The sequence below is a fragment of the Oncorhynchus clarkii genome, chromosome 12, assembly GCF_045791955.1.
Source record: "Oncorhynchus clarkii lewisi isolate Uvic-CL-2024 chromosome 12, UVic_Ocla_1.0, whole genome shotgun sequence".
Taxonomy (NCBI): Eukaryota; Metazoa; Chordata; class Actinopteri; order Salmoniformes; family Salmonidae; genus Oncorhynchus; species Oncorhynchus clarkii.
In genome coordinates this window covers 23,734,911-23,747,177 of record NC_092158.1, presented here as the reverse complement: position 1 = coordinate 23,747,177, position 12,267 = coordinate 23,734,911, and the positions used below count along the sequence as shown (strand labels likewise).

At 40.5% G+C, this 12,267-nt stretch overlaps 1 protein-coding gene across 1 annotated transcript in view; it reads left to right on the top strand.

The window, feature by feature from the left end:
• Positions 1-9,189: 9,189 nt before the first annotated feature.
• The window catches only part of LOC139422909 (protocadherin gamma-A11-like), a 51,929-nt gene continuing 48,851 nt past the window's right edge, over positions 9,190-12,267 (top strand). Inside the window, exon 1 of the mRNA XM_071174377.1 lies at positions 9,190-11,390. Coding sequence (XP_071030478.1) covers positions 11,388-11,390 — 3 coding nt within the window. The 5' untranslated portion in view covers positions 9,190-11,387. The remainder of the gene's footprint in view (positions 11,391-12,267) is intronic.

The window sequence follows — 12,267 nt, the reverse complement described above, 5'->3', positions numbered from 1 at the left end:
CAATTGTAACTATTTGCTCCTATGGCCTATTTATTGCCTACCTCCTCATGCCTTTTGCACACACTGTAAATAGACTTTATTTTTTCTACTGTGTCATTGATTTGTTTATTGTGTTATTGGCTTGTTTATTGTTTACTCCATGTGTAACTTTGTGTTGTTGTTTGTGTCACCCTGCTTTGCTTTATCTTGGCCAGGTCGCAGTTGCAAATGAGAACTTGTTCTCAACTAGCCTACCTGGTTAAATAAAGGTGAAATAAAAAAAATAATTAAAATTGGGCCTTTAAACACTCCCGTTTCGTTTTTAACTATATGAGCAGGATTTATCCACTCGGCCATTGTGTGCATTGCGGAACATAAAGTGCTGTACTTGTTGACATATTTTGAATTTTTTTGTGATATTGTGTAACGGTCGTCGTATGAAGGAGAGGACCAAAGCGCAGCGTGGTAAGTGTTCATCTTGGTTTTTAATAAGAATAGTGAACACTGAAACAAAAACAATAAAACAACAAAACAAACAGTCCTGAACGGTGAAATAAAACACAGAACAGAAAAGAATCACCCACACCTCAAAAGTGAAACCAGGCTACCTAAGTATAATTCTCAATCAGGGACAACGATTGACAGCTGCCTCTGATTGAGAACCATACCAGGCCAAACACAGAAATCTCAAACATAGACAACCCACCCAACTCACGCCCTGACCATACTAAAACAAAGACATAACAAAAAAACTAAGGTCAGAACGTGACACATGGCCATTGGCCTAAGTGAATGTCAATATTTACTACACCGTGCGGATCTAAATGGCGTATGCAGTGTACTGTGATTTTTCTTACCATCGTTCAGGCCTCTGTTGCGGACATTATATATTCTGTTCCCGAAGAGACAAAGACAAAACATGTAATCCAACCTTCGTTTGGATGTTAGGCGACTGAGCGTTCGGAAAGCCCGAGTTGATTACCAGGGAGAGAAACTGTACTCTGGAGATCTCATTGTTCTCTATATAATCGACAGGGAGATGCTTTGTGGAACCCTGCCTCTTGCATTTTGAGTTCATCTTGGAGAACCCTTTGGAACTGCATAATATCGTGGTGGAAATACAGGACAATAATGATAACCCTCCCATTTTCCCAAAGGTTTTCATCAAATTGGAAATAAGCGAGACCGCTCCAACTGGGAGTCGATTTAAAATAGCCTTGGCTCGAGACTTAAGTAATTTGTGTTGGAATCAAAAGGCAGTAAAGAAGGTTGTGGAACTTGTTTTGAAAAATAACCTTGACCGAGAGAAAGAAGGGGAGCATTCTCTAACACTGACGGCAATTGATGGGGGTAATCCTCGTCATATAGGTTGTCGGCATATATGTTAATGGTAACGCCCATGTTTTCACACAAACTCTTTATACAGTTAACGTGATTAAACATTTAAGTCCAGGCAACTCTGTTGTCAAGGTTACTGCATCTGATAATGATGAGGGAGCAAATGGTCAAAAAGCGTATTACATGAAATGTGTCTGAAAGCAGCAAGGACAGCAAAGCAGCAAGGACAGCAAAGCAGCAAGGACAGCAAAGCAGCAAGGACAGCAAAGCAGCAAGGACAGCAAAGCAGCAAGGACAGCAAAGCAGCAAGGACAGCAAAGCAGCAAGGACAGCAAAGCAGCAAGGGTTTATTCCACATTGACCAAAACAGTGGGGAGATTACAGTAGTAGGCGAGCTTGACCACAAAAAGGCCTCGTCTTATGAAGTGATTCAGGCAGAGGTCAAGCTTGGACACTGCAAAGTCCTTGTAGAAATAACTGACATAAATGACAATGCACCCACAATAACTGTAAAATCCGTTACCGATTCCAGAGAATGATCCAGCAGGCACTGAAATAGCTGTTATTAATGTTAAGGACAAGGACCATGGAGAGAACAGCAGAGTGAAGGGCTTCATTGTGGAAAACCTACATTTTAAACACCATTTAGAAACTTCACCTTAATGAACAGAGCCCCCCTGGATCAGGAGTAAATATCTGTGTATAATGTCAACATAATAGCAACCGATGGAGGAACGCCGTCCTTGTCATCAAGTGTTATTTTGATTTTCTAAGTTTCTGATATAAATAACAACTCACCTGTCTTTGAAGAACAATCCTACAGCACCTTTGTGACTGAAAATAACACACCTGTCTCCTCTATGTGTTCTGTTACAGCCAGAGACCCAGACTGGAGACAGAACGGTACTGTGGTATATTTTATATTACCCAATAAAGTCAATGGGGTTCCGGTTTCATCATTTGTATCCATAAACGGAGACACGGGGGTGATCCACGCTGTTAGAGCATTTGATTAAGAGCAGTTAAGGAGCTCCAAAGTCCACGTTGTAGCCAGAGACAATGGTTCTCCTCCACTCAGCAGTAAAGTGGCTGTGAGTGTCTTCATAACAGATGAGAATGACATCTAGTGGAAGTCCTAGGAAGTGCAACATCATTAATATCTCAAGGGGATTTTAATGGGAACTGTGGTGAATACATACCAAGCTCAGATTTCTCACTTCCTGCTTTGATTTCTCCTCAGGATTTTGCCTGCCATATGAGTTATGTTATACTCACAGACATCATTCAAACAGTTTTAGAAACTTTAGAGTGTTTCCTATCCAATAGTAATGATGATATGCATATATTAGCAACTGAGACTGAGGAGCAGGCCGTTTACTTTGGGCAACTTATTCATCCAAGCTACTCAATACTGCCCCCCAGCCATAAGACGTTTTAAGACAATTACAAAATGTTACATTTCATAACACTTTCCACAACCCATGAAGTGTGTTCCCTCAGGCAACTACCACATACTGTATCTACAATACAAAATCCATGTGTATGTGTGTGTAAAGTGCTTGTGTTATCATGTGTGTGCACTGTAGTTATTTATACCCGTTACTATTCTAGATGCAAATTATAATATTCCAGTACTTAGCCAGGACGTCTATATGGTCAGTGTGGCCGACAATTCTCAATTAGGTTCATTAGTTATTACTCTGACGGCAACAGATGCAGATGAGGGAGCAAATAGGGAAGATATGTACGGTTTTGGACCCATCTCAGTGGAATTTAATACATTATTTTATCTTGACCCGAAAAATGGGAGACATCAGTCTAGCTGGACGGATGGACTTCGAAAGAGTCCATTTATGAAATAAATATCCAAGCCAAATATGCCTCAGGATTGAGGTCATTTGCCAATATAGTCGTAGAAATTACAGTTGTCAATTACAATTCCCCGCTAATACATTGGACATCTCTGACCAATCCCATCCCTGAAAATGTGTTACCTGGCACAGAGGTGGGCATTATTAATGTACAGGGAAATAGGCAGGTCCCCTGCTCCATTCAACAAAATGTTCCTTTCAAACTAAACCCCTCAATCAAAAACTATTATTCTCTGGTAAATACAGATGAGCTAGACCATGAGATAATATCAGATTATAACCTGACAGATTGCATATTATAACATGACAGCATGCTGCAGGCTGATCAGACACTGAAGAGGAGCCCAGGTAACTTATTAGAAGGAGTATCAACACTGCAGGAGACTTTGAGGTTACCCACTGCACTGAACACAGACGTCAATTCAATATCTATTACACATTGGTCTAACCTAATATCACATGAAATGACGTGGAAACAAAGTTGATTCAACCAGTGTGTGCCCAGTGAGATGCCTTTATTTAGGATTTATGGGAATGTTAACATGGTTTTCAGATGAGATCTTACTAATTTGCAGTTTGTCTAATAGCAAACGTGCAAATCTGAAATGCATTACCCTATGTTTTATTAGCAGGTATGTCAGCAACATATGGTTTGGGTTCTAGTATTAAGAGCATTGGGCCAGTAACAAAAAGGTTGCAGGTTCGAATCACCAAATCGACTAGATGAACAATCTGTCGATGTGCCCTTGATCAAGGCACTTAACCTTAATTTATCCTATAAGTCGCTCTGGATAAGAGCTTCTGCTAAATAACAAAATAAAAAATGTTGTATGGCAATCTGGAGCAAAATTAAGTCATCAGAAGACTAACTACTGTTCTTCTTTTGGCCTGAATGTATTTATTATTGGTCATTGGCTGCATCTACTGTACTTCTATTAGCCTGAATGTGTTTATTATTGGTCATTGGCGGCATCTACTGTTCTTCTATTAGCTTGTATGTATGTATTATTCTAGGCTGTTATTTTGTATCATGACAAATAGACTAGAACATTCAAATCCGTCTGTAGCCTACTGGTGCATATAGGCACCTTGTTCACCCCTAAACTGAAATTCAATAATGTGTAAGACACATCTTCTCACTACTACTCAGTAATATCAATGTGGCATGTTCTCCTTTCCAGCACTGTATCCGAGGTTTTCTTTTTCTGCTAAATTCAAGTTTTTCTATTATTTTTATATATTCCGTTTCAGTAAAAATGACTGTGACTTAAATCAATAGATTCACACATTGAAAATACATATCCATCATGTTCAATTCCGAGGAAGCTACGCCAGTAGTGTTTCAGAACCACACAGATGGACAGCGCCACCGAGAAGCATATTTTTCAGTGGGACAGTGCTCATTCTCGACCTATCAGTTTTAAAAAAAAATATCCCCCTAATACTTAAGTATTACTAGATATATTTTGTAAGTAATGTTTGAAATTGAATAACACATGAATCCCATTTGTATGCTCTATCTGTTTTACTTCCCAGCGGGCAATCACGCTCACACTTTTTATTGAAACAGTCTACCCTAAATCTCATGGGACCTTGTAGTTTTACGAGGCTTCATTTAAAAAAAAAAAACGAGTTCAATTACAAATCCAAGAGCCTGTTGGTAGATGAACGCGCTTCCTTCTGAGTGAGGCTCATAATGCCAATATAGGATAAAACGCAGTTAGGATAAATATTGGATAATATAGGATAAAACACAAACAATTTGTTTTGGGTGTTCATTCAAACCCAGATGGTGGAAAATACAGTGAGTTAGTTGTAGAGAAGGAGTTAGATCGAGAACAACAGCAGGAGGTGACATTGTTACTTACTGCGGTTGATGGTGAGACTACACAGAGATCTGGTACTGTAGTTATACATGTCACTGTTCTAGATGCTAATGATAATATTTCAGTTTTTACTCAGAACGTTTACAAGGTCAGTCTACCCGAAAATTATCTTTTAGGCACAGTACAGTGACGGCTACTTATGCAGATGAGGGACCTAATGATGAGGTGATCTATGAACTCAGACGTATAAGTAACAGAGCTGGGAAGCTGTTTTCTATGAACAAGACAACCGGGGAAATAAACATAATTTGCCCCATTGACTTCGAAGAGGAAACATATTACGAAATAAGAGTACAGGCAGAAGATGGTTTGGGTCGGCCTTAAATTGTAAAGTTATTATCGAAATCACAGATGTGAATGACAATGCTCCAAACATATTTATCAAATCGTTTAGAAATCCCACCCCTGAGAATGTGTTACATGGCACAAAGGTGGGCATCATTAAATGTACAGAATGAAGACTGAGGGAAATAGACAGGTCAGCTGCTCCATTCAACAGAATGTTCCTTTTAAAGTAAAAGCCCTCAATCAGAAACTATTACTCTCTGCTAACTACAATCAAATTAGTTTGTGAAATAGTATCAGATTTTAACTTAACTATCACTGCCACTGACGAGGGGTCTCCACCCTTATCCTTCTCAAAGACTATTAATTTATCTGTGTCAGACATGAATGACAACCCACCTGTATTTGAAGAACAATCCTACAGCGCCTATATGACTGAAAATAACAAGCCTGGCTCCTCTATGTGTTCTGTTACTGCCAGAGGCCCAGACTGGAGACAGTGGTCTATTCTCTATTGCCCAGTGAGATCAACGGTGTTCCGGGGTCCTCATTGTTATCCATTAATGGAGACACGGGCGGATCCAAGCTGTTCGATAATTTGATTATGAGCCGTTTAGGATCTTCAACGTCCACGTTGTAGCCAGAGACAATGATTCTCCTCCACTCAGAAGTAACGTGACTGTGAGTGTCTTCATAACAGATGAGAATGATAACTCTCCCCAGATATTATACCCTGCTCCAGCAGGGAACTCCTTGATGACTGAGATGGTCCTTAAAGCTGCTCTGGTGTGTTCCCTGGTTTCCAAGGTGATAGCTGTTGATGCTGACTCTGGACAGAACGCCTGGCTTTCATATCAGATAGTGAAATCGAATGATCCGGGACTTTTCACTATTGATCTCCACAGTGGAGAGATCAGGGCACAGTGGGACATTTCTGAATCTGACCGTATGAAGCAGAACCTTGTGATATCAGTGAATGATAACGGACAACCCTCTCTCTCTATAACCTGTGATGTATATTTACTAATATCAGATAACTTGGCTGAAGTTCCAGAACTGAAAGACATGGCTTCTGAGGATAGTTTCAAACTAACTTCCCATTTGATCATCGCACTGGTTTCTTTCACCACTTTTTTCCTAACTTTCATATTGTCATCCTGGCCATTAGGTTCTGCCATAGGAGAAAGCCTAAAATGTTGTTTGATGGAGGAGTCGCCATTCCCAGTGCGTATTTCCCTCCCAACTATGCAGAGGTGGACGCATAAATTACAGCGGGTTCACGTACCAGTGACTTCAAGTTTGTAAGATCTTACAATGACAGCACGCTGCCTGCTGATCTTACAATGAAGAGACAAGTTGAGCCTATTGGAGAAAGAACACTTACTCAGAACAGTGCAGAAGATTGTGATGAGGTAAGATAACAGTGGTCTGATATAATTTACCGAGTTACCAAATTGAAATGTGCAGTTTGAATATCCACTTAAGGCTCATAAGCATTTAAAGCATGGTAGGCTTGTTTAGCCTAGACTCAATTCAATAAATGTAGTAAACTGTTCCAGTGTGCTTACTGTCTGCCATTGGTTTTGCTCCTCTCTCTAATGATAACTTTGTCCATGAAAATATTTTGATTCAGCACCCACTTTTTAATGTTTTTAACCATTTCTGGACATAGTGAAACTTGAAATGGGTAGCCACAGGCTCTAAATATTTGCCAAACGTGTCTTTCTGTCTTTTTTCGTGTAGTGTCGACGCAAGGTTTAAGAGATCCTATGGCAACCGTTCGCCTATTCGAGGTCGTTGGTATTTCAGCACCACTATTATGGACAGCGCCCACATCTCTGCAGGCTTCCGGAATGGAATGACTAAAAGACAATTATGGTTGATCGGAAAATGAGTACGGACCCAATTGCGTAGCCTCCAGAGGCATGCAGAGGACAATTTGAGCTCTGTACCGCGTAGCCGTGCAGATCCCAAATATCGTAACAATGCGTCGGGCTCCGTATAGCTCCGCATTGACATGATAGATTGACGGTAGGTGGGGGCGGGAGGTCCCGTATAAACACAAACTCACTTCCTGGACAACTTCCTTCACAACAGCCCTGCTCAACAGCTCTGCGCTGCTCCGTGAATCGCAAGAAGTATGAATGCCCTGACTTCTGCAGAGGCCATGTCACCATAAATGCTGCATGGCCAATGCAGACGACAGATTTACCCTCCTGTTGTGTTCGTTTCATGTTAATTAATTATGTGTTCCCGGTCTAAAATGACCGCACCTTTATAGCTGATTATAAATCCATATTAATCCATATATGATCACATAATGTTGTGTTAGATTTTTTTTATCAACTTAAGTTATTGTGAACATTACAAGTTTTGAACTTCTATTTGCTATTTGTGGCCCGTAGGCCTCATTGACCTGAGCTCATACAACTCGTTTTTGAGTTTAAAAAAAAGCATAATGTACGGATTATTCTGACTATAACAAATACTCAGATGAAACATATTGTGCTATTTATCACAGACTACTTTGTGTCAAAGTTTAACAATTTCTCTCTTCTCCTCACCAGTGTCATTATCAAAGATATGATCAAGAGCCTCACATGCAATATATCGTTTGGCCATTGTGCTGCCACAGGCATCAAAAAGCATTGTATACTAGAGCTGCGAGAAAAGTTCTATATATTATTGAAACAATGCTGTGATTGTTTGTGAGAATGCCAACAGGTGTGGTTCCAGTGGGGAAATATTCTCTTGGGGAAAGGTTCCCGTGGGGGTTGCAGTGGAAGCCAAGAAGGGGAGTGAGGTGTGTGTGCTCAGACACACATGCATGTGGGGTCTGGGAGAGGAAGTGTGTGCATCTGATGAATGTGCATGTGCCTGAACTCAATTTTCTACACTAATTGTAGTCTCACCCATTAATTTCTAATGACAAGTCATTTTTTTGACAGGGAACATCACAGGTGTACAAACGTTAAATAAAACACCCAGAATGTAGTGAAAATCATCCAAATGTATTTTGGGTGTCCAGATTCCCTGTGTGGACAAAGTCATGGATCCTTATGACAATCAGATTAAATTAACTACATTTTTCAGAGAGAAAACTTGTAAATCCGTCCAATTCGACCGGAACACAGCAGGAAGGTTAAAGATATCGATAGTTTAACTTTTTCTGGTCTTACCTTTTTCTAAGGAATGTCATATGGGATTTTTACGACCATTTTAAATCATTATTTCATATGATTATTCGTTATTTTACATATCAATGGAGCTTCAGGAAAATTAATCGAATTATTTGAAATCTAGCATACATAGATACATCCGTTTATAAAATGGAGGATTTACTTGAGACTATACAGTGAATACGGATTTGATTTAGTGTGATGTTTGTTTGTTTGTTAATACTCTGCTGCTGTTTTTGCAATTCTTTGTGATGTTTTCCAACGTCTTGCGAAGTCTTCTGTAGTTCAATATCGGATTTTATGATAGCAGACTACCGTATAGGCTACCTCTGACTTTGATTGTTTACTATAATATAGCCTAAAGCGTGCGAAGTGTAGACTATCGCTTATTTCATCAACTGTCAGACATAGAAAAATGGGTTTCTAAAAATGTTGAGCCTCAAATCCCCCCCCCCCCCCCCCCCCTTTTTTTACAGTCAGTAACGGCAGTGTTGATATAAATACTCAGTGTGTCGCTATACACCAGGCGTGAACAGATATATCTCTCCTCAGCCTCTCCTCCCACAACCGTAATATTCAAAGCAAGAAAACACCCTCTGCGTGACATAATAATTTTACTGGATAATCTGGTTGTTGGCGCTGCGTCTCTTCTCTTCGTTTAGCCTACTGCTGTACAACCTATATTATTTTATTTAAATATGTTTTCATCAAGAACAACCAGACTATGCAGCATTTCAGTAGGATTACCTCGAAGATGGGACACAACCTTTTCTCTGACTCAATACTGTGTGTCTCTCCTTTCTCTGTTAAAACTGAACACGAGCCACGGAGATGTGAGCTATTCTATTCGGGAGGAGATGAAACGTGGATCTGTGGTCGGAAATGTAGCAAAGGATTTCGGGTTGGATGCTAAGAGGCTGTTGGCGCGTGAAGCTCGTTTAGACATGGATGGCAGCAGAACCCGCTACTGTGATATCAATGCTAACCCGGGGGATTTGATTATCGCTGAAACAATAGATAGAGCTGTGCGGTCCAAGGTTTCGTGTACTTTGAAATACGAGCTCGAACTTGAAAATCCTTTAGAGTTACACCGTATTACTGTTCAAATTCAGAATATAAATGACAATTCACTGGTCTTTCCTAGTGACCACATAGAATTAGAAATGAGAGAATCAGCGGATAAAGGGCAACGTTTTTTCCTAGATGAAGCCCATGATGAGGACATCGGATTAAACGCAGTTCAAAGCTATACGCTCGAGAGGAATGCACATTTTGTTTTGGCTGTTCGTACAAATACAGTCGGTGGTAAATATGGCGAGTTGATGTTAGAGAAAGAATTGGATCGAGAACAACAGCAGGAGGTGACGTTGTTACTTACTGCGGTTGATGGTGGAACTCCACAGAGATCTGGAACTGTAGTGATACACGTCACTGTGTTGGATGCAAACGATAATATTCCAGTATTTAGTCAAGACGCCTATAAAGTCAGTCTTCTGGAAAATTCTCCTTTGGGGTACCATGGTAGCTACAGTAAGTACCACGGATGCTGACGAGGGACAAAATGGGGAAGTGAGCTATGATTTCAGTGGTATATCTGATAAAGCAACGAAGCTGTTTTCGATTCAAAAGGATACTGGAGATATCAGAGTAATTGGACTAATAGATTTTGAATTGGAAACATATTATGAAATGCTTATCCAGGCGAAAGATGGATCTGGTTTAGTTTCCATGACAAAAGTAATTGTTGAAATCACAGTTAGAAATTACAATGCACCTGTGATATTCTTAAATCTTTGAAAAATCCCATCCCTGAGAACGTGTTACCTGGCACAAAGGTGGCATCATTAATGTACATGATGAAGACTGAGGGAAATAGATAGGTCCGCTGCTCCATTCAACAGAATATTCCGTTCAAACTAAAACCTTTGATTAAAAACTATAACTCTAAATTAGACCATGAGATAATATCAGAATATATTTGAACTATCACTGCCACTGACGAGGGCTCTCCACCCTTATCCTCCTCAAAGACTATTCATGTATCTGTGTCAGACGTGAATGACAACCCACCTGTGTTTGAAGAACAATCCTACAGCGCCTATGTGACTGAAAATAACACACCTGTTATGTGTTCTGTTACTGCCAGAGGTCCAGACTGGAGACAGAACGGTACAGTGGTCTATTCTCTATTGCCCAGTGAGATCAACGGTGTTTCGGTGTACTCATTTTTATCCATCAACGGAGACACGGGGGTGATCCGTGCTGTGAGAGCATTTGATCATGAGCAGTTTAGGAGCTTCAAAGTCCACGTTGTAGCCAGAGACAATGGTTCTCCTCCACTCAGCAGTAATGTGGCTGTGAGTGTCTTCATAACAGATGAGAATGATGACTCCTCCCCGATATTATACACTGCTCAAGCAGGGAACTCTTTGATGACCGAGATGGTCCCTATAGCTGCTCTGGTGTGTTCCCTGGTTTCCAATGTGATAGCTGTGGATGCTGACTCTGGACAGAACGCCTGACTTTCATATCAGATCGTGAAGTTAACTGATCCGGGACTTTTCACTATTGGTCTCCACAGTGGAGAGATCAGGGCACAACGGGACGTTTCTGAATCTGACAATATGAAGCAGAACCTTGTTATATCAGTGAATGATAACTGACAACCCTCTCTCTTTTCAACGCGTGATGTAAATAATTATGAGGCATACCTGACAACGGGCTCACGCACCAGTGACTTCAAATTTGTCAGATCTTACAATGACAGTGCACTGCTGGCTGGTCTTGCACTAAAGAGGAGTCCAGATGAAACCGGTGAAACAACTGACATTGAATCAACATTTTTGACTATGGTAATGAAAAAAGTTATGTCAATGACATGTGTGATACTGGTGTAGATAAAGGGTGGGAGAGAGGAAATGTATTTGTTTGGTCTCCTTCCAGTAGTTTCAACTGTGTGTGATGATCCATACTAGAATTCCTTCATCCATGAGCAAGAGGTGGGATCACAGGTATAACACCATGAGAATTGGGTCAAATAGAACCATGCTCCCAGGTAGAGGTATACAAGGCTCTTGGCTTGTGGCAGTGGGGAAGATGAGCGGTGAAACACAGGTCGATGATTACTGAAAGTAATGCTCCTTGTCTGTTGCATTCATGCTCCTTGGCTGTTGCATCCTTTGACCCATCATTGGACAACTGGGCGACCCCTGGGTCATCCCGTCATTCCATATTACCAGATTTTCACTTTGGCCTTGGGTCAGAAGAGGCTCAAAGCCTTTAGGGTAAAGTTAACTCATTCTGGAGATGGATACAATTGTCTCACATTTAGATTTTTAACCATTGAAGAATGCAAATCAGGAGACATTTTCGTACTCATGCAGCAGTATTTGTTCTGCCATGAAAACATTAGGGACTAAGCTATGTCAGAAACGTTTTAAAGGAAGCTAAATGCTGAAGACATTTTTAACATCTAACTGTGTTAATGCCTTTTATTTTCAGGTAGATCTTGCTGATGATAGCTGTGCACATTTCTATGGTCTTAAAGAAAACCTGAATTTGTCAATCAAGGGCAGACTTTTCAACTCTGGTCTCGAGCAGAATCACCCAGAGGTGGAAATGGCAATGTGAAGAGGCTAGGCTGTTATTTTGGGCTATATGAAGACACTAGATTGTTGACCCTGGCATCACACCATGATAAAGCTAGTGTAAAAAGGCCAGCCTGTTTTC